The following is a 23173-nucleotide window of genomic DNA, read 5'->3' as shown; positions in this document are numbered from 1 at the left end:
GAACTCAAGCAGATTGGCTGTTATGTAGAGCTTAGTGCTGGACTTAGAGTTACATGACACTCTTTAAGCTTGTTGACAAATGTCTTTTAAAGTTGTTTGTGTCCACAGCCTGAAGGCAACAAGGTTTGGGCACACCGACAGTTTAACTTTACTCTTACAAATTCTCACGCTGCATGTATAAAACTATACGGTTGATTTGTGAACTTGATATTTAAATGGCACTTGTAAAATATTTGTTCATGATTTGAAAATACATTTGTTTTTGTTTTACTAGCCACTATTTCACTCAAAAGACATTTCAAGCAACACTTGGATGTGTCTCTTTAATATGACCACAAGATGTCAGCCTAACCCACTAATTAAACTACAGCTCAACAAGGCAATCTAATTTTTGTCCACCGCTTTAAACCTCTGAGTTGCCACAAAATTAAAAACAAAAGTTGTCGAATCTCTGTAAGATTGAGAGACACCTAATGAAGCTAGCTTACATTGGTCCCACTGCAAATAAATGTAAATACCTTGCACCAAAGAGCTTCTCCAAGTCCTTTACATTGTCTGAAATTGTTTTAAGTGTAGGCCAACCCCACTCTGCACCTGCAGCCCCTCAGAGGCTTTATTTTCTCCTCTGGAGACCCTGCCAAAATCCACTTTGAGTTTCCTCCTCATTCTCTCTTACATCCTGTCCTTCTGCTGAGGCCTGCAGGCACAAACTCTATATGTATGCTGAAACGGTTACACTGCCTGCCTCAGATTACCTGGAGCCAACGTTTTAAACAGGGTTAAATTTACTTTTGCACTTTGTGACTCAATCCACAGACATACTGCAGATATTGTATCTGCCTGTAGCAAAAAGAGCCCACTGAAATACCACATCTAAATTTAACAACTTATGCATAAAAAATGGTGCTTTTTTTTTTTTGGTACAGATTTACAGAAGTTAAAACTAACTTATTTAATGTAGATTCTCTTTAATCCTCTTCGAAGGGCCTTTTTAACTTAACCTATTACTTTGTAGGTATTATCCTTGATACTTTGAAGATAAAATCAATTCAATAAATATAAAGTATTATCAACAAGGATGACACTTTTTAGGAAATTTTGCCAATTTTACCAGCTAAGTTAATCAAAGTAAGTTTTTTCTAAAGTCATTCTGTGTGATGAGCAATCTGATGCTTGAATACTGATTATTTTGCAAAATGTTACGTTCAGGGCTTGCACTTTTGAAGGAACATCTCTTTATTGAGCTATTTCTGCTTTTATCAAAACATCAAAGCACTTCTTCTGACGCTTTATCTTCTGCACTACATGTGTGAATAAATAACGTCATTAAGGATTTTTGTATTTAAACTTGATTTAATAACTAATTCTCAACTAATCTGCCTCATACTGGATGCCATCATTTTAATAAGATGCTGATTGGAACATTAAAAGAAACCATCCTGCTAAGCCCCACCCACTTTAAGCAAAGAAGAGGAGCACATTTCAAAAACACCACAAACATATCATCTACTCTGCTGTACGGGATGATGTCATGTCTTCCTGCTGCTGATGCTTTCGTAAAACTCAGGAGGGAGTTGCTCAACAACATTCCTGACATACTCTTCAGCTGTAAGCGGTCACCATCTCAGGCAATCCTCCCATCACAAACATGAACACTGTACACAAACACTCTCACGGCCTCATACAGAAACTACAGCATGAGACAAAGACTAATAATCCAAAGACTGAAACATCTTCCTCTTGATTTATCTTTAGGTAATCTTTAGAGCCTGAAGAAAGATTTGAAGTCGGTAAAAGAAGAGCTTTTACTAAGTACTGAACAAAAGTAGAAGTTCTTTGTTGTCTCTTTCTCTCCTTTTTTTTCTAGTCTAGAAAAGGAATTAAAGGATTGAGAATTTCTTTATAACCCAAGGTAAGACTTTAAAACGCTCCAGCCTTAGGAAAGGCGGCAGATTGGCCGGGACCACTTAATAATTAGAAACCTTTCAAGAGCCTTCACTGTTCAGAATGAATGGCCCAAAGAGTCCTATATTTAAATTGAACTTTCACAACGGCTGCTGGGATATATAGGCAGACCTATACTGTTGTTGGCCAAGACAAAGCTGGCTTTAACCCACTGAAGTTTTACTGAATTATGTTAAAAGCCAGATATTAGAGTTCAGAGTCAGATTAAAAAAGTTGTTAGTATTTGCAGCCAACATATTGTTGAATAATGAAAAACAACCGATAATAAAACCTTTTTTTTAATGAATTCTGCTGAACAGTTTGACACTTAGCTCTTTATGTTCTTGCTCCAAACCTAATCCCACCACCAATGACAAACAGGCACTTAACAGAAAAAAGTGTTGTAACAAATAATTTCTGTGGATGACAAAACCACTGAGATGCTGAAATATGTGCGGCTGAGCTGGCAGAGCTGATGTGTGAGTTTTGACGCAGCTGTGTGGCAAAGACAGGCAGTCTGTGACTCCAACAATGAACAAAGACATGAGTCATACTGCATTACACATTGTCTCCTTTACAGAAAAGTTGAGAGTCATCTCTCTCTCCTTAAACACACACACAAACACACATTTGTCAGTACCAAACAGAAGAAACACAACAGGGAAAACTTAACACTGGCATTTGACTTCTGTCAAGTTGAAGGTTGAAGGAGTTGTATTAATGTGGTCATGTTGGAGCAAAGTAAGTAATTAATCTGATGGATTTTAAAAGTTATGTTAAGTGTGTGTTAAGTGCACAGTCATGTGACTGATGTTAACCCTTGAAGGAGCAGAGAGAAGATGTACACAGTAACACTGAGCGGCTCACGAAAACACAAGTACAAGCTACAACAATCAAATCATGACACATATAAATAACTCAAGATAAAAATGTCTTCAAACTGTGGTACAAAAATCTTTCAAGGCAGACGGCAGATCAGTGTTTACAAAGCGTAAAATATGTACACTGTATTCGCACCTTAAGGGAGAATTGTGGCTTAGTGCAAACCTTCATGTTTAACAGACGATTAAAAGCGTTAAAGAATGTAACTCAGAGTAACTTTGTTAATGCTGCAAATACTAACGAACACTGATTAGACTGGGTCAGAGGCAGACTGGCAGCATAGTTTTTACTCTCATGTTTTCAATGTAATGTCTGTGTTTTACATATTCTGTGTATTTTCACAAATATAAAACAAGCATTAATCTTTTGAAGTACAAATATTTTTCAACTCGCTCTGTAAACATCAACATCAAGTGATGTGGGTTAATACTTCTGGCTTCAAGGCTCTGTGAGGGCTATCTGTTTGGGGTTGATTGCAGTGACACCTCTGGCAGGAATCGGTAGTTTTTTTAAGGGATGAAGGACTCCATTTCCCATAAGCACTGTTACCCACAATTGTAAGGGTGAGACTTCTGCCAAAACATGAGTTTATTTCAAAGCAGATGATTGGAGACCATATCTTCTTTTAAACACCACTTCAAAAAGAATTGTTAGCAAAGGGACTTTTGGTCACTGTTTGTTACATACTGAGAAACAGCATTTAGAAATTCTGGTGCTGATAATATTTTCAATAGTGGATTACAAATGATATTTCAAAGTGAAACTATTTCAAGATCACGTATAAAGTCCTCACATGGTCTCTAAACTGATATTTACATCTCTTTGCAGAATCAGTCAGAGCTAGGCGCATTAGTCCCTGAATGGTCCTGAACGACATACTGTGTATATTGTCCAACAACTAATGCTACAATATGTCCTTTACAATGATGGGGTTATCATACACCTTCTCAACAACTGAGCCGTTTCAATGCAGAGTGAGGGCCTCATCAAATGGAAATGAATGCACCCATTGTTCTGGAAGCGTAAAGCATGTCTCATCACTCTGGAGCTTTTTCCAAAGGGTCAAGAGGAGATGGACATTGTCCTGTTTGGAGGGAAAATCCAGGTCATAGACCCGGTCAGCATTAGTTCAGTGTTAGTCCAGCTGAGAGATATACGAGGCTGTCAGTGACAGAAACTGCGGTGACTTCATCACTCAGTGACGTCGCAGGCAGGAACTCTAGTAACAGCGTCCACAAAGTGTTCATTTCTTCATTCATTTTACTCCGGGGTCACTTGTTCTTTACATAGCTGTTTAGTCCAGATTCATGTGTAACATGTTTCAGCAGCCATCAGAGTCCACGTGGTGCCTGCTTCAAGTGCTCAGTCTGTGTTGCTTTTAGTCGATCAGACGATGAGGGAGTCTCGGCTGAGGAGTGTGCTCTGATGGGGATAGAAAAGTGTCAGTGATTACAAAAAGAGATAAAGAAAGTTTAAAAAATATGACCACATGTTGTTTAGTTTAATGGAATAATCAGAGATCATCAATATTAGCCAAACAGGGTTAGGACGGTGAGGCAGAACCTGGGACAAAATGCATTTCAACTCCTTTGAATGTTTGTTCTAAGCCTCCCTGAGCTGGTTTGGGTAAAAGAATTCACTCCTGGATGTTGAAACATTTTTGGCCCAGGTTTTTTCAGGGGGGAGAAAAACAGTTATGATTGTTACAGAGGGTTTGTATGCAGAACAGAGGAGTCTACCTAGCTTTCACTGTGGTAGCATCTGAACCTGACCTGTCAAAGGTACAACAACAACACTTACTGTAGGCCTACAAAACTTTTTTAACTGCCACATTCCTCAACATTTGAGCCAAGATTGGTGGAGAGATTGACAACAAGTTTGAAAGACGATATTTTTTCTTGCACTTTGGGCCTCCTTCTAAGTGTGCAATAATCCAATTCACATGATAACTTTAATCTCTCAGTGAAGAGGTCGCAGAAATTTTGGGCCCTAAATACAAGGTCAGAGGCCAGAAAAGGTTGCAGCACAAGCTCACATGGTTCTTAACTTCATAGGCAGTGGACGCAAATCATGATATCTTACCAATCAGCTCAGTTTTGCTTTGTTTGGAGAAAAACATCTTTAGGATCCCCAAATCTAATTCCTTCATGCCTTGAAAAGAGGATTATTTGCTGTGTAATCCTCGGTCATACAACCCTCCTAATGGCGAGAGATGTTTTTTTATGTTCTGGCCAAACAGTTCAAGAACCACATGAATGAAAGTCAGGAGCTGACAGCCACTTGCTGGTTTCTTAAAATATATATACCCAAAACACAATTTTTCCGAGCTGTATTTCAGAATGATTAAACAGGAGAAGCAACATCCAATCTTTGTCCAAACTGAAGTTGTAAAGCCACAATTTTCAGTTGAACTTTCTGGTTTGAAGTTGTGAAAAAGCTTCATTGAGCTACTCGATAGGATGTCATGTAACTCACCACTTTGTGGCTCTTGTCCCGTGGTTCCTCACCTCGACCAGGCAGGGAGTTTGCAAGAGCTGGAGAGGAGCGAGCGTGTGCAGGTGGTGGCCGAGGAGATGGCCTGTCAGTCCTGTTACGGTCTGTCTCTGAGTACGAAGGCAGTGAGTCTAACTCATGCCTGTTACTGGGCGAGCGGCTGCACTGCCGAGTGGATTCCCCGCTGCTCTTTTTGGAGCTGCCTTTCGAGGGCGTGTCTGAATCCTCCTCACCGCGGGCTCCACCTTGGCCGACTCCTCGCAGCTTTGCCTTGCGCTCCAGCAGCTTGTTTAGGAACGTGCTATCATAGTCCTTTTCTTGAGAAGAACTCGATGGAGGACTTACTCTTGGAGGAGGCGGTGCGGGACGCTCGCTGTCCCAAGTGCCTCTCCTCTTTTTGGGTGAAGAGAGCGGGCTGATGTTATGTCTGTTTTTCCTGTTTCTTCTGGTATGATCATCACGATCACTGTTGTCTTCAAGCTCATTTTCATCACTGTGATAATGCTGAGCAGGACAGTCCCGGTGGGACGGATACTGACTGAACTCAAGAAGCTCCATTTCATATCTGCCTCTCACTTCTTCTCTTCTGTCTAGCCCTCTGTTTCCTCTTTGCCTGTATGATGCAGCAAACTCCTCCAGCTCATCCAGTGAGCCTGTTCGTCCTTCGGGACGGTATGTCTTTCTGTGAAGATGTTCTGATCGAGGGTTCCACCTGCAAAAGAAACAGAGAAGCAGAGAGAAAGCCACAGTCAAAGGAAGAGAAACAGGTAAAGGATGCATGAGATGATACTTAACTAAACTAAACTTAGACAGCTTTTTGTGCAAGCTTGAACCTCATTTACCAGGACACCTTTAAATGAAACCCAATTAGAGAAACTTTAGCGAGATATCCTCTGCAGAATGCTAATTCCTTGGTCATGTTGGGTTTCTAGTAATCTTTTTTTATTAAGGACAAAGACTTGGCTCAAATTCATTTGTCTCAGAGTCCAAAGCAGCTGAAACCAACAACAAGTTGACTGTAGGAGTGCTGTGTGCAACACTTCAAGTCTGGTCTGAATCAGCTTCAATAAGCACTCCTCTTTGAGGATTAAATGAGTGAGCAAGGTTTTTAAAATGAGGTCAGAGGAATCTACAGTACCACTGTAATACTTATCCCATGCAAACACACAGAAAGTAGTTCCTGTACCTTTTGGGGTTCTCATCATCACTGTGAGTCTTTTGCCGTTGATTTCTAGCTGCTCTATGTGGTTGTGAAGAGGACGGAGGGTCGTCACTGTACCGCCGTGGAGGAAGCGAGTCCTCCTGGCCGTGGCGGGGGGCTGGGTCAGGGTCATCGTGGTACCGTTGGGGTGAAGGGGGATTGTCCCGGTAGCGCTGTGGCTCTGGACTGCGGGTGTCATGGTAGTGTTGGGGTTCGGGCTCGGGGTCGTGGTCAGGGATGGCTGGAAGAGCTTTCTTCTGGATGTTTCGATATGTTTGTCGGAAGCCAGTTTCCCCTTCATGGAGCGAGCTCAGCTCTGAGAGGTTACAGGCTGTGCGGGTCAGAATCAAAAAGCAAAGATGTGAACAATTAAACATGTAATCGCTTTGTAAAGAAGAGAGGAGTTTAGAGGCAGAAAATACTACAAAGACACAGCAGAGGATGGGGGTCAGAGTCGAGGGATGCAGGATACTGCACAAATTGTTGAGTGAAGGTTGTGGAGGCGTATGATTTTAGGTAAGTCAGCATGCACACCTGTTACTGAGCAAATATGAACCACAGGAAATTCAATACACAGAAAGCTAAAGAAGGATGAAAGAACAAAAAGCCTGAAAGACGTAAAGAAGGAATAGATCATGCAGCATGTGTTGTCTGTTGATTGGAAGAACATGCTCTAAAAGATCCTGGCAGCACTTGCAGAGAGAAAACAACGGCCCAGGTTTACGGGGCTTACACTGGTGGCTGATGGACCTGGCAGGGTTGAAGTGAGCCAGCTGTTTCTCTACATATTGAAGCACCCTGAGAGAGTCCTGCTCCTGAGGCGCTGGCACACGATAGGGAACCCCTACAGCATGCATCGGCACTGCAGATACACACCTCACTCATCAGTGTGGAGAACTTCAGTCTGGCTTTGTGCATGTGTAATGTGTTGGCTCTATGGGTGGTTTTGCTTGTTTTGATTTTTTTTGTATAACTATTGATTCTAACAAAAACTGGTAAAACAAGTAATCACAGAATAAACAGTAATACAATTTTCAGATTTCAGAATAAACTCTGTTACCTGCAGAAAAACAGATAAGGGGACAAAAAGTTGTGAGAAAAACCTGCTCATAAAGGAGTAAAACTTTACCTGCTGTGAGTACACTGCCATCAGGAGTGATCGTCGACATCTTGTCCACCAGGGACGGGGGTGCGATGGGAACCATTGTTGGGACACCAGTGACAAAGTACGGAGGGTAAGCAGGAGACTGAGGGGTGGAGGTGCCTGTTTTTATACCCTTCCCTGCCTCATATACTGAAAAGAAAAAAAAAAACATTTCAACGATTCAGAAAGACACACAAAGACACTTTCAACAAGGTTTAATCTTCTCCGTGTAAATATGTGTGATCGCTCACGGTGTCGAGGGCAGCAGCATGTGTCAGGGCAGCACCAGCAGCTGACGTAGCAGCAGCAGGAGTGAGGACAGCACTGACACCAACAAACTCCAACCAATAGCAAGAATAAGACGCTGCCAAGAGCCACTGCAGACACAAACACCCACTCTGGAAATAAACGGAGAAAACATCTGGTCAGAGGCAGTTCTAGGGGGTAAAATGTCTGACTGATGAGCTCAGAGGAGATGACAAAAAGACAAAAGTCACTTAAATAACCTCTCATTACAACCAAGGTCTGCAGAAGACCATCTCTGACTGCACAACAGCCAACTTTAAAGACGGGCTACAGCAGAAGATCAGTGGCACTCCTGTCAGCTACGAACAGGACACTGAGACTACACTTCACACTGGCTCACCAAAACTGGACAATAAAAGATTATAAAACATTGCCTGGTCTAATGAGTCTGGATTTCTGCTCCCACATTCAAATGATAGGGTCAGAATTTGTTGTAAACAAAATGAAAGCATGGATCCATCCTGCCTTGTATCAATGCTTCAAACTGCTGCTGAGCATTGTTTAGAGTCCACAGCCTCCCTGAGTATAGTTCCTGACCATGTCCATCCTATTATGAGCACTGTTTACCCATCTTTTGATGGATACTTCCAGCAGGATAACGCTTCATGTCACAGAGCTTAAATAATCTCAGACTGGTTTCTTAAACATGACGATGAGTTCTCTGTACTCCAATGGGATGTGTTGGAACATCACAGATGTTTAGATTACAAATCTGCAGCTACTGTGTGATGCTGTCATATCAATATGGAGTAAAATCGCTAAGGAATGTTTCTAAAATATTGTTGAATCTATGCCATGAAGAATAAAAGCAGATATGAACGCATGAGGCGTCCAACCCAGTTCTAGAAAGGTGTACTCAATAAAGTGGCCAGTGGTTGTAGAGACTGACTGAACTCTGTCTACTGGTGTTGCCTCACTGATCGTGCTTCTCCACATAAAAATTCATGTTTATAATTGGAGCTAAGGATGTTCTGACCATTGACCCTCGCTGACTCTGATGGCCTTACACTGTGTCTAGCTTCATGAAAATACAAAACCAGAGATGATAAAAAAGATAGTTAACGGGAGAGAACTCCTCAGACTGTTTTCTTGAATGTGTGTCATTTTATCTAATGCCTGATAGAGTTGCTTAGTTTCATGTTTAATGTGGTCATGTATTGCAAAAAGGAATTAGAGGTTGAGACAAAAACACAGATTAATTGCAGACAAATATGCCCCAATACTTGAGCACCACTTCCCTGGTGATACATGGGTTTTTGACATCACAGCAAATCTGAATAAATTCAAACTAGACATGATCACAACAAGTTACCAAAAAGAAGATAACAGGATTTTACTCAGTGTGTCAGAAGGAAGTGAGTGATACAGCAGGCTGAACAGATACACTACATTTATCAGTCTAATGGGGACAAAGCAAGGGAAAAGGAAGGAGAGGGTAGATAAGGAAATCTTTAACAATGTAAAACCAGGAACAACATCTCCTCTCTCCACACACACGGATACACACACAGGAAATCTGATTTTGCTGCAGGAAGGAAAAGGACAGTTTACTTTGCTCTGTAAGGTACTGAAAGTTTAGCTGTGACAACAAATTAGCTTGTTACGTTATCTCATTTACAGCTGTTATCATCCCCACATAGACACACAAACACACACCAGGATTGTAGCAAACACTGAATGTTTGGACATTTCAGAGCACTGTGGTTGTAACTTTAGACAACAAAAAGTGCTAATGCTGCACTCATACCAGAGATCAGTTTGCAGAAACTGCTTTGCCTGAGTAAAAAATGTGTTTATGTTTTTCATTACCCATTAAAGTTTGACAAATGTAAAAATGTGAATTTGACTTTCAGGAATTCAGACCTCTCCCTCCCCCTTCTTGTCGCTCCTTTAAATGGGTGGTGTCTAAATAATGTGGGGTGACAAGCTAACCACAGCCATAAATAACTGTAATGACTGTAATAGCTGTTTTCCAGCATCGGGAGCTCATCTTAGTAAGAGTGATGACCGGCTCATTATCTGATGGGAGTGGATCAGCTCTGGTGTCAGCAGTGTTAGAATTGTTGTAGCTGCTGTATTATTTACATATACGTAAGGAGGAAAGGTTACACAGTATCAAAGCTGTTAGCCATTAGCACAGGAGCACAAATCAAAAATTAGGAGGGGGACAAAATATTAATATGGTAATTTATTGTTGTAATAGTTTTGATATTTCATTTTTAAATAAATCTGTCTAAATAGATTTCTTATCTGGCTCACATTGTGACAATTCAGAGTGGTGCCAATGACATAGGTCCTTCTTCTTTGAGGGAAAGGGTTGTTCAAACTTATGTCGAGGGCTTTGTTTGATTTTGTGGAAATGGTTGAGGGCCAGTAGCTTTAACTGACATATTTTCTAAGTAGCAAATAAATGTTTTATACCAGGTGTGGTCAAACGTACTTGTACTATTATTACAGATTTATAAAATCAAACCTCACCTTTTCTTCAATTGTCTATTGATACCAGTTTACAAGTCTTCAGTTTTCTGCAGTGTTACGTCATCCATTAGGGAGCGATAGAGAGAAAATATGTCAGGATTTTTCTGGGAAGTATCAGGATCTGAATGTTATCATGATTGTTTCTCATTATGTTTAAAAAAAAATTCTACTTCAAAATATAAACATTATTCTGCACCAGTTTTGCCTTTTCTGCAACATTTCATAACTTCAGTCTAGTCCCAAGTCCTCAAATGTGTGTGTGTTTTTCTAATTCTTAATGTTTTTAAAACACGTTTTTCACATCATGATAAATACATTTATCTAAACATGTCAGCTGTGAGGGTTCTTGACTTTCACATAGTTTACCTGGGAACTCTGTTATCCCACTGTAGCCATCTTGCTTTAAATGACCAGGAACCTGATTTCTCAAGAACATCCCTTGTGTCTGATCATAAGTTAAGCTGTGTTTTAAGTCTAAGTGTTTGTTCCCCCAATGTTAGAGGACATTTTTAGCCACTGAATCTTATAGGGCAGCCTTCTCTAAGGTATCTTAGATAGCAACAGTCATGTTTAGAGTTTGGTTAGTTGGGTTAGTATGAATAGAAGGAATCAGGTTATGGGGAGAATACATTATGCCCCTACCTGGCATAATCTTCAAATCAAATTCTGGCAGGAGATCTTCAGGCACCCAAGAAAAACCTGGAGAGAGACAGAGCAAAAGAGGACAGAGGAGGGAATGGCGTTGATATACATGATTGATTTAAGCTATCGCAGCAGCACGCATGCATGGCGAAAGAAAGAAGAGACAAAAAAGCGAGGTGCAGAGAAAAGAGACAGGTATAAAATAGAGAGAGCCGACATGCATCAGAAAACAGCTTGGTCATGTTCCAGAGAGTCTCCAAAGAGCACAGAATAAACTGAACATTGAAATGCAAAAGGTTGTTTTTCTGCTCAGAAGACAGACTGGAACATGAAACATTCTCATGAAGATAACATGAGGAGCTGTGAGTAATGTTACACGCAGAGCTGCCAGAATCACAAGTTCAGAACATCCCTTACATCTAGAGCCAGCCAACACACCACAGAGAAACCTTTTGTTCTCAAAACGAACACTTTGTCTTTTTTCTGTTATTTGGATGGATGTTATCTCTTGGATGAGACCAGATGTAGGAGTGTAGGGGAGATATATGACATCACTTCAGAATATTTTCTACACCAACCACGACCTTTGTGTGTGTGGAGACAAATAGTCAAAATAAACTGTTTTTCTTTCCACTTAGGTTGCAGTTTGCAATTCTCAGAGTTGGCTAGTTGTTCTCTTTGTTTATACATTTTTTTAAAGTCAGTGAGGTTTGGAGTCTCTTTTTGTTGGATGTTGTGATTATCAGTTGTGTGTGATAGGATTTAAAATAACCCAACCCTTTAAAACAACTACCACCTGTGTGTTGTTATTCCCGATATCTTCCTGCTGTTATGTCTGTCTCCTTTTATTTTTAAAAACAACTTTAAAAGGCTCCACAAAAATCTGGCAGATGTCAGAACAAAGCACCTACCCACAGGATAATGGGAAATCCATCACAAGCTGGTATAAAAATGTGCACTAGTGTGTTTTGTTTGGATGTCTGAGTGAGTAAGTGAGTGTGATGTGAGCAGGTGCTGGTGTTTTGCTGTGAATCGTGTAATTAATGGCAGAAAGTGGGGATGAGTGCCAAGTGTAAAGAAGGAAAGACTGAAGAAACAGAGAGCAGGCTGAACCTTATTTTGCCTGTCTGTCTGCACATACCTCACCGAGCTTCTTTCTGGTAGCTTGTTCTTTTGCTGCTAAGATAACAGAAAAGTATAGAATACAATGATTTCAAACAACTCACTGATGATTGCATCTTGTGCATTCATTTTGGGCCTCACTGTCCTCTGTTGCTCCTGCTAAAGCAAATGTAGACAGCTTTCCTGTAGAGTTACCAGCCTTTTATGAATTTCCCTGCAGGCTGGTTTGATCCACCAAGATTTACCTTTCATATATGTTGGGTTGCTTGTTGTGCCCCCAGTGATTCTTTTAAGGAGGCAGTGTACAATGCAAACACAATCATCCCACAGAGAGGAATGTATAAGGAGGGAAGGAAGTGAACTGATGAAGCCCAAAGACATCCACAGAAATACACACATCCTTTTTTAAGTTTCCATACACACTTAATAAATTTTAACTTGCTGTTCCACCATTACCAGACTTCAATACTGCTTTCCTCTTTTATTTTGGGGCATGTGGAGCATTTGCTTTCTGGCTCAAACAAATACCTTCCTGGGCTACAAGACAAGAAGGGGGTGATACAGAGCTTATACACTTTTCTTAATTTGTTCTTTTTTTCAGCTTAGAGCACAAAAATAAAACTACAGAATTTTGGCAGAGGTTGTTAACAAGTGTTGTTATACTCAAGATCAGGTCTTAGACTTGAGTCTGATTTAGGCTTGTCACATACTTAACAATCTTTATTGAAATTTAGGCTTGATTTGCGGTCCTTAGTAACTGTGTGGCGTGAATCGATTAAGGGCTCGTCATGACGTGTGTGGAGTCATTACTACTATTCATCCGCTCATGACCATGTTGAAGCCTCCCCAGTCATTGATCTTAAATATAAAACAAGTTAAATCTTAATGATGCCCATTTGCACTGCCTCTGATGGAATACCTGCAGTAACCAATGAAAGAAGAAAGAAGAAAGAAAAAGTCAAATTGAAAATAAAAAAGTTTGTGGCATTATTTGGCCATGTTTTTTCCTTTTTTTTGCTGCTGCATGACAAAATACACACCAGGTGGTTATATCGAACACATTTCTCTTCAGAGGTCATTCCTATAGAATTGTTTGCGTGTGATCCAAGCACTGTCATGCAGCAAACTAGTCTTTCTTTATGTTTCTACAACTATTTTAAAACTGGTTTCGTTTAAAAGTCATCTGGTGTGTGCCTGATCCAAGCTGATTCATTAAGAGTGGGACTATATATGCTCATTAATGAGCTGATTTACAACACTCCAAGGCACTTCCTGTTCAGTCATACTTTTATGCCTTCTTTCAAACTGTATGTCAGTAAACGAGCACCACACACACACAAACACGCACAAAATGTAGGAAAGAGAGGGCTTGACATTTACACAAATATTTTGCCATTAGACTGCTGTATGTGTGCGTCTGTGTGTGTTTTGTGCTGTAATGTCTTGTACCTCTACATAGCCGGTGTACTTATCTGCCTTCAGTTACAAATGTTACCATAGGAACAGCTGAGAGGCTACGTGGCTCCCGGTGCTCTTATTCACTCTGAGGCTGAACTTTTGTCTGGCTGGCACTCAGAGATTAATGTGTGTGCAAAAAGACACACACTCTCAGAGGGACCCACATATACACACACACAAGTACAGGACAGCAAGCAGCTTTAAATACATCTTCTGATTCTACTTGCTTCAGCTTCTCCATAATAGTTTTGTAAAGTTAATGATGAGATTACATAACATTGCCAAAGTCTTCCAACATGAGAGAAAACAAACACAACAACCGCATACTTTGTATTTCCCGGGCCGGGTGTAGCTAATATGGCATGTGAGGCACTTGTCGTGTTTCCATAACAACAATTGGGACCACTTTGAAAGAAGGTGGGGGTCTTTTGTCTTTTCACAGCAAAGAAGAGAGGGAAGATATAATGATGTGGAGGAGGGACAGCAGAGCACTGTGATACAAAAGATGGAGGGTGACATCCCACAAGAGCCACGGCTGACATGGTTGACTGAACTTTGTAGTGGCTGTGAGAGAGAAAATCATTTATTCTGCTTCTGTTTTGACTTGCTGTTCCTCATAAACTCTCTATCCAATATTTTGAGCTACAAAGCAGTCTTTTCATACATAGTCTCATCTTTAGCGGCTCGATATTCCATAAAGCTTTTACAGTCCGCTGATTTGTTTTGCACAATGACACAGACTTCAATTTTGAATGTCTTCAAATGATGTGTTTTCTGTTTGAATGGTGTGACCTAAAAGTAAATTACTTTTCATATCAGCCCTCAGTTTGAAACGAAACTTTGAGAGATAAAAATGAGTGAGCTGATGTCTCCAAACTACTTTGCTATCAGCTATATGTACACAATGACTCGATCTCTATTTATGTAGCACCAATGTAAATTAAATTTTATCTCAAGGTGCTTTCCAAGTAAAAATGCAAATACAGAAATTACAACATGGTGAGTAATGGATTAATAATTCCACAACAAACTGAAATATAAAAAAGATAAAACAACCAAGGCTTAGTACAACTTGCACTAAAACTAAAGACAGTGTTGAAAGTTGTTGAATTAGTGTCACAGAGAGCTGAGCCTGTGAGAGACTGAGCCATTTTTGAAAATGAGATTCTTTTCGTAGTAATGTACGCTCAACTTACCCAGAACCAGGAGCTCCACAGAGGCTTCGTTCTGTCCCTCCAAGTCGTCAGCTATCACCACTTTACAGATGTAAACTCCACTGTCTCCCCACTGCACCTCTCCTATGCGCAGGTCTGCCTCTGCGGGGACGATGAAAGTTAAGAAGTGCAGAAGGGTCACCAACCATCGAGTCACTATAGGGGAACTATTTTTTAAAGATGTACATAAACAGTCTCTAAATCAATTAAATGTATTTTTGTTATTTTTTGTGTCAGACTTTTTAATGCTGCAGGTGTTAGTTGGTGGTTCTTCAGATTATAATCTCCTGCTATTCGTGCTGACTACACTTTATCTCTTATCTATCTATCTATCTATCTATCTATCTATCTATCTATCTATCTATCTATCTATCTATCTATCTATCTATCTATCTATCTATCTATCTATCTATCTATCTATCTATCTATCTTTATATCAAGATAGATATTTGAAGGAAGTAACTTTGAAAACATTAGTAAGATTGAGTATTGATGTTATTATCTATAATGTGTGTTTCACAGATGTCCTCCAGATGCTAAAAGTAACCATCCTTTGTACTCTTTTTTTGGTTGATGTAACAACTTGTTTGTAATTAGGTTTAAAAAAAAGTCATCACATTTTCCACACAGCCAAATATAGCATGTCAGGGAATCCAACAATTAACTGCTGAATCCAGCAGACAGGAAATGGGTTGTATAATTCTCTTCCTTTTCCTGTTGGTCAAGGAAGGGGGAGGAGAGACACCATGCCATTTCAACCTGCCTCCCTTTAACAATGTGGCACCTCCTGACACACGGCATCCATTTTTACTGTTTAATAGTCTTTACTATTACAATATGAGAAGGTGGAGCTGAATGACTTTTGTTTCTTTACTAAACAACTCACTCTGAACACATCATGTAAGCTGAATGGCTGCCAACTTTAAAATGAAGGAGGTTTAATCTGTGTTAGCCATGTGATTTACAGTACACCCCCTGCCCAGTGCATGCTGGGACAGCCTCCAGAATCCCTTTGACCCTGAATAGGATTACATGGGTATGGATGACTGGGCGTCTCTACAGGCAACATAGTTAAAGCTTTCACTTTCTTGTCCCTCTGCTGCACTGAGCTGTTTGGGAGGAGATGAAAAGAAAAAGTGACAGACAGCTCTTGCACTGTTTTAAATGTGTGTGGATGGAGGGACGCTGAGAGGTCTGGAAGGTCATAAATAAAAGCGGGACATCGAAGAACATCAGAGTGAAAGAGGAAGGGTCAAGATGAATGAGAGGACAGCAGGAAAACCATTTCTTTTGTCTGAGCTCCTGGCTGGTGAAGAGAAGCTTGATTCTTCAGCCTGAGTTAGAGCTCCATAAATCTGAGGCCTGCAAACAAGGCTCCCTCTCTGTCCTCACACAGAACTACACGTTCACACATTCACACACAGCAGTGTCCCTCAGATGATCTTAAATAACAGTTTAAATATCTGTGATGATTTCAAAGAAAATGCCCTTTTCTAATAAGAGAGGATGTACAATTCAGCTAAACTGGAGTAGAGGTTTACTCCTCTTAGACACAACTGATGACAGCTACCTGACCTGTGACAAAAATTAACAAAAGATTTTTATTTATTTATTTATTTATTTTTTAGGGAAGAGCCTCTTCAATTTAAAACAGTCTTCTGAGCACAAAGATGCTGTCTGCATCAGCTGTTTTTGTCACTCAGCTGAACAGTGCCTGGCTCTCTAATGCCATGTTTCTATCACTGACCAATCAAAATCAAGAAGGGGCGGGACTTCTGATTTCAACTTTGTCAACAACAACAGCATCTGAGGCCCGCATGTAGGAGAAACTGACTATCATTAGATTTATGGATGATACAAAATCTATGGTAGGAGCTGCTACTGCTGCTTAAACATGATTGCCATCAACTGTTGCTAAAGTTCTCTTGATTAAATCCACTTGTTAAAGTCAAATAAGAAGTGAAAAGACCATATCAATACAGACTAAATCGTTTTTACAAAGATGTGCAAAGTGATTCTATTAGTGGACAACTTTTGTAACCTACAGGCAAATATTTAATTTGCACCACCAAAACTGAAACTTAAACAAGAGTTTTTTTCTTAATACCTCTGCCATTGCAGTTATGTTTTTGGGAGAGTTTGCCTGTTTGTCTGTGAACAACATAACTCAAAAAGTGACCAACAGATATTGATGAAATTTTCAGGAAATGTTCAAAATGGGTTAAGGAACAACTGATTCAATTTTGGTGGTAATCCGGGTCACCGTCTGGATCCAGAATGGTTTTTGAAGGATTGTTTAGCATTTTGAGATAGGGCCGTTTTCACCATATGTGTATAACTTCACGATAAATGGTCAGATTGCTTTGCAAAGCAATACAAGACAAGGTCACGGTAATTTCTGACAGATGTAAAATTGTGATCCATAATCTGGCAATATTCCGGATACTAAGATCAAATATGTACTGGTTCATCATAATTTTCAACACTGTCAGGTAACAAATTATCGTAAAAACCTGCAACTAACAGCAAATTGCAGCAGACAGTCTGCTGAAAGAGAGTATAACATCAAAGTAGAACTTAAGTGTTGCATGACAATCACAGTATGCTTGGCAGAGGTCTGTGCTCTGTGAGTGCTTTTCTAGTTTTTTTAGCAAAAATGATCTTTTTAGACTAAATTAGAAATTTGGCAGTCGAATTTCTTGAAATATGAATAATTTCTTAATACAAGAAAATAAACAAGCACATTTTGGACCAATAGGAAATTTGTTAAACTCTTTACAAATATTCCAGTTATTCAAGTTCTAAAACTATTTTCATTTCAGTTTTTCAGTGTGCCTTAAACAGGTATTTCCATGCTTGGATATAATATTGGAGGTATGTTTGACAGCAATAATCTTGTTATTTTGGGGGGAAGATGTCTGATTAAACCAATGCCAAGAGTTGGCTTTTTTTCACCCCTCAGAAACAGCCTCCCTTTCTTCCACACGTGACATCCTTCCCTTCGTCTTGTGCCAAACTGTAGCTTTAAACCAGTTATATAACCTGATTGTTCTGAGAGCTCTTAAACTTTCAGGAAAGCCTCTTCTGCCTCACACTCTCTCTTTCTTATGACAAGAATCACTTGAGGAATTTAATCAGGAATCTGTGAGTAAGACGGGCCAGTGCTAAGATTTATGAAACCTGCCTGGTTAGAAAAAGGAGGAATAAAAACATCAGAGGCCAAAAAATGTTGGTTTTTCGCAAAAAACAGGGAAAATTTATAGTTAATGATGTGCTTGTCTGTGGGATAACTTTGATCTTATCGTTTCTCTTTGTTCTTTTTCTCTTTTGTAAATTTTGCAATGTTTTAGTATTCACAGAAACTCTTACTGTTGATGATAGAGATGTCTCTGTTCTTGTAGTAGTCAGACAGAGTGACGGCCGAGCCAGAGATGGAAGCAACAGTCCGAACGGTCCGACTGCTGTCAGCACAGTCCAGATAGCTCGCTGTCATCCCAGTCTCGTACCCTCCAACAGTTCCTCCTGTTCCACCCATGAGGCCGCCTCCTCCCAGACCCCCACCCAGGCTGTCTGGGTAACCAAACGAATCTCGTGTCCGATCTCGACAGTACGACTTGTAGACCCACTGCACCACTGGGGTCTGTACGGACACGCTGTTGTATTGACAGGGAAGAACCACAGACTGGAACAGTACGGCATACCTCTTCTCATCCCTCACAAACACATGAACGCCTGAACAGGCAGGAGGGAGTGCACCTGAGGGAGGAGGAGGAAGGAGGGTCAGTGGAGAGTGAAATTAGGAAGGGTTAAAAAAACAAAGTCAGGATGATATTTACATTCACTGGAGGAAATACTGCAGTGCCAATCAGTGACTTGAGTTCATTTCGGGTGATTAATGAGGGATTATTCCGGATGGAGACCAGCATTGGTCTGAGCTTGGACTGGAGAATTTTAAACAGGAGGGAAAGATGAATGGGAGCTCAGGAGGTGCGTGCTGGTGTTCTTAAAACTTGAGGAGGTAAAAACAGAAGTTTGGCTGACCATCAGACAGAGCAGCAGCAGGAGTGATTGTGATAGAAAGTTAAAAGGCACCTTTTAGGTACATCTGAATGCTTTATGCCTTGTTGCTGCTGACCACTGATCAACAGTTTTCCACCTTTTTCACACTTTACAGACCATACATTTTATCCATAAATCAAGAGGACAACAACCTGAAAACAGCCAACTTATGCTTATCATAAGCATAAGCCATCTTCACTGTTGTGTATTACCTTTTAAAATGACTAATTAGATCATTTGTCGGAGATTCACCAACTGGTGATGTCACAATTTGAGAAAATCTCCTGTTGATTTCACTGAAGTCTCATTTTACTTTTTAACAAGCCGTTTAGAGCAGCCTGCAGTCTCATACAGGGATTACTCCCGACACTCTCATACCTTTTGGTTTGTTTCTCTACCAGTGTTAAGTATAGACCCCAAATATTTTATCTTAACATTTTTTCAAAGCGTGGAAAAATCACAACACCACCTTGAAAAACACACAAACAAAAGATACTTTTTTGGATTAATCTTTTAGTGAAAAAGGTGAGAATTTTTTTTATTATGAATAAGTTTTAAAGCTGGGACCAAAGAATGGACCTCAAAAGCTTCTTTTGCCCAATTCACATTCCAAATGTCATGGTACCCTTAAGCAAGGCACTTTACCCCAACTTCATGAAGCACCCGTTCAATGGCAGCCCCCTTACTCTAATGTCTCTCTACTGGTTGATGTCCATAGGATCCTGCTTGTGCATGTGTTTATTTTAGCCTATGTGTATGTAGCATGATGAACACTTGAGAGAGAAAAAAAATCAAAATTTCTTCTCATGGGTTAATGAAAAAGATTTTATCCTAAAAAGGTTAATAATAAATTAAATGTCCCAAGTTAAGGAAAAGAAGCAAATCCAGTTTTTATAGAACTAAGTTAATGTTTGATACTGACTGAAATCTTTGACAAATTCTCAGAAATAGAAGTCACGGAAAAGTCCTTTTGCTAGGTTTCAATGGTTTGTGTTCCAGATAGATCAGAATATGGGAAAGAAAACTTTGAACTAACACCTCACAGATGTGGCAACCAAAGCAGGTTGAAGTAATAACAGGGATTGCGCAATGAGGTGGATCAAAGGATTTCCACGGCAGACAGCAACACAGTGATTCAGGTACCTGCTTCATGTTTAAGGAGACACCTGCTTCTATTTACTCACTTTAAAAATATCTGACAGATCATTATTTTCCTTTCTACTGGAATGAAAACCCTTCTCCTTCATTTTGGCAACATTAGTGTAAGAAAACAAGGCCGCACCCAGGCTGAGTGAGCTGAAGTCTCCTAAGAGCTGAGCTGACCTGCAGTTCTTTAGGAGCCCCTGAAGCTGCAGGACTCTAAGTCACATGATGACCAGGAGCTGGAGCACGGCAGGTCAAAAGCAACACCCACACACAGGCACACACACCCAGAAACATCTGTGCATGTGAGTTTATGTGTGTGTTTCTCAGGATGAGCAGTGGGAGGTGGGACTGATCTGGTTCAGTGATCAGGGACAAGGTGAGGAAAAAGAGAAGGCTGTTTTACACAGTTCAGACCAGACCTGAAGAAAGAGTTTCTTTGCTGTCTGTTAGCTTGAGCAAAACTACTTAATGTGGATTTTAAGAGCGGCTTCAATTGAAAAAACAAAAACACAGAGAGGAGAATGTCATTTCAACCACTGCTCTAAATATTTATCAACTTATGAGTCAATGACTCCGTTAGTTTTTACATTATTTGTGCTGTATGCAAAACAGCTTGTCCTGCCCTACCTTCTTACTGTATCTCTCTGTCTGGTCTTGTTGGATTTTTTTGTAAAATGACGTATTCGATTAAATAAATTGAGACAAAAAAAGTCTTAAAAAATCTCTTTCAGTTTTAAATTATATAAACAGATGAATGGTGATTAAAAGGGAAGCAGAGATGATGCAGTATTTCACAAGGATACAAAACTATTGATGGTGGAAATGGTCAGAAAGCTTTTTTGTCAGAAAGATATGCTCTGGCAGCCTGCCAAAGTATCATCTCTGTGTGGGATAAACTGAAGATAATACAACATTTGGTGTTAACTTTTCAATCATTAAAGTCATTCATTAATGTCACAGTTAGCTTGTTCTAATGACTCACATGTGAGGATTTTGTTTTCTACCTTATAGTTCGAAATTTAGTTTCTGTTACTTTTTTCTTTAATCTGTACGTGTAATTTGAATCTAGCCTGTGATAGTTTTTGATTTTAGCTTATTCATTGTTCTTGTTCATTCTTAGTAGCTTTTTAAATAACATAGTTAATCTAAATAGTTTAAGTATAGTGAAATAAATAATCTCATCAAAGGCAAAGACATGTTGAGCAGCTTCCAAAAGTTTAAAAAAAGTGCACATACAATGTTTGGGAGAAAAAAAATTAGCTTCCTATCCAAAGGTGTAAATCGACAGCAGACTATAACCATAAGTCCCCAAGAAAGAACATTAGTCTCATTTCGAGGAACTGGGACCAAAAAAAAAGCCTGGAGGTTGGTCTTTCAGGATTTCAGGCTGTGGTGCAATCCAAGTTTTATTAGTTTTCAGTGGAAGCCACCTCCAGAGGAGAAAATGAAAGCAGAGGAGGTATACAGTAGCCAGGTTGAGCCGAATGTTTAAACTGAATAAAGTAATAAACGGTGGTTTTACAAAGGAATCTTGTTAATCTCATAAATAATGCCTCTTAAATCCACAGTTTCACAAAGCTTCTGCACAGATTAATCACACATGGCTGAATAACATTTGAGTTTAACTATTTTACTCTGCAAACACGCAAATTTATGAAGACACTTTTAAATTTGGAGGCTTGGAACTCCATTAGAAGCATAAAAATGACAGGAAATTGCAGAAACAATCGCTGAAAGTTGCTGTGAACAGTAGCTGCTCCAGACTGAACGGTGACTTTAACAACCTGTTACAGCACTTTACACAGAGGGGATTCCATCTTCCCTTCTGTTTATCATCTCTTACCTGTCAGGAAAACGAAAAAAATCCACCACTTTGGCAGCAGAAACATGTTCCAAATCCTGAAGGTGAATTTCGTCAAATTTTCGGGGAAAACTCTGTCCTCTTTTCTCTTTCGTCTCATCTCTGGACGGTGTAACAGGCTTCCTGAGACTCTGAACTCTGCCAGATAACGGGACGGGACAGCTCCGTTGGTGGAACCAGCGTCAATAATTAGAAATCGAGCTTTACTATATCCGGTGCGCGCTGCCAAAATAAAAGCTCAATAACTCAAAGACAAAAAAAAAAAAAAAAAATCTGCCTGGAACTGAATGCTGTTAAGATTTATTTTCTGGAATGAACTTTAAAAATTGATTTAATTTCAGTTAATTATAAATTGGACTAGAAATGTTGGGGTGGTTTGTCAGACTTAAAACCATTGCATAGGTACAGATTGATAGATTGATGGTGTTGCTATTTGAATACAGAGTACCTGGGTCAAAAAGATTTACATACATGGATTAATCAATTTGTAAAGACTGAGTTTTGATCTTTTTTTTTTCAGTTTTAGTACCCATTACTTGCTTGGTTTACAGATTTTATGTACAGTAGCAGGTTGATGTCAAACTCCTCATGTGTAAGATTATTGGAAATGGTCGTCACTGCAGTTTAACTCATCTTAAAGGGTATTTATTCTCAATGTTAAATACAGAAAGTGTACACATAAGTCATACCCACTAAGATAAAATCTAGTTAACCTAGACATATCTTTTTATTTTGAAGTGCAGTTTGCCCCATATCCGGTATTTGTCTCCTGTTGTGTAACGGTCATTCCAGAAACAATGGATGGTGGCAGTGATGGAGGGAAAGGGAGGGTGAAGTCTTGGACGTAAAGAGGCAACGGACATTTTCAAAGATTTGAGATCAATGAATGTGCTGACCAATTAGAAAAAAAATCAATTAGGACTGATACCACAATAATTGTTTGTACTTACACTACTGATACAAACAGGTGGCCCATAAACCCATTTATGACATTATTTTTTTTATCTTTGTATTTCCCCTTTTAAACTATATTGCATGTGATTTAAAAGTCAAAGGTGCTCAATGGTGGATTAAATCATCTTTATTTTTACAAGCAAATTTCATGCAAAGAACAAGTAATTTTTTACAAACCTCAATGAAAAATGTCTAAAATTACATTTGCTGTGAAAAAAAAACAGAGGCATATGTGCATCACTTATCCGCATTTTAAAAGACTTTTCTGT

The 23173-nt window shown here is 39.6% G+C and overlaps 1 protein-coding gene across 3 annotated transcripts; it reads right to left on the bottom strand.

Annotated features, from left to right (window-relative positions):
• Positions 1-2227: 2227 nt before the first annotated feature.
• Positions 2228-22113, bottom strand: LOC141787682 (uncharacterized). Of its 3 annotated transcripts, XM_074666286.1 has the most exons (11): positions 21933-22113; positions 18254-18640; positions 14867-14986; positions 11091-11147; positions 7916-8062; positions 7650-7814; positions 7254-7382; positions 6506-6851; positions 5302-6031; positions 4566-4598; positions 2228-4248 (listed from the first exon to the last, which is right to left on the bottom strand). In XM_074666286.1, the coding sequence occupies exons 1-10, from the start codon at positions 22048-22050 to the stop codon at positions 4566-4568; spliced, it is 2232 nt and encodes a 743-aa protein (XP_074522387.1). In that variant the 5' UTR covers positions 22051-22113; the 3' UTR covers positions 2228-4248. The 3 variants fall into 3 exon arrangements, with proteins under 3 accessions (XP_074522387.1, XP_074522386.1, XP_074522388.1); XM_074666285.1 differs by lacking the exon at positions 4566-4598; XM_074666287.1 differs by lacking the exons at positions 4566-4598; positions 7254-7382.
• Positions 22114-23173: the final 1060 nt, after the last annotated feature.

The sequence above is a fragment of the Halichoeres trimaculatus genome, unplaced genomic scaffold (assembly GCF_033239565.1).
Source record: "Halichoeres trimaculatus isolate MK-OKI-2021-1 unplaced genomic scaffold, fHalTri1.1 fHalTri1_scaffold_3, whole genome shotgun sequence".
Taxonomy (NCBI): domain Eukaryota; kingdom Metazoa; phylum Chordata; class Actinopteri; order Labriformes; family Labridae; genus Halichoeres; species Halichoeres trimaculatus.
This window is presented reverse-complemented; position numbering and strand designations above follow the sequence as displayed.

Bases quoted from the DNA above. Each gene is read 5' to 3' on its own strand.
- LOC141787682 (XM_074666285.1), bottom strand. From the start codon at position 22,050: ATGAGACGAAAGAGAAAAGAGGACAGAGTTTTCCCCGAAAATTTGACG. The intron at 18,641-21,932 runs GTAAGAGATGAT...CTCCTCCCTCAG, and splicing joins TTTTTTCGTTTTCCTGACAG to GTGCACTCCCTCCTGCCTGT. The intron at 4,249-5,301 runs GTGAGTTACATG...TATCCCCATCAG, and splicing joins GGGACAAGAGCCACAAAGTG to AGCACACTCCTCAGCCGAGA.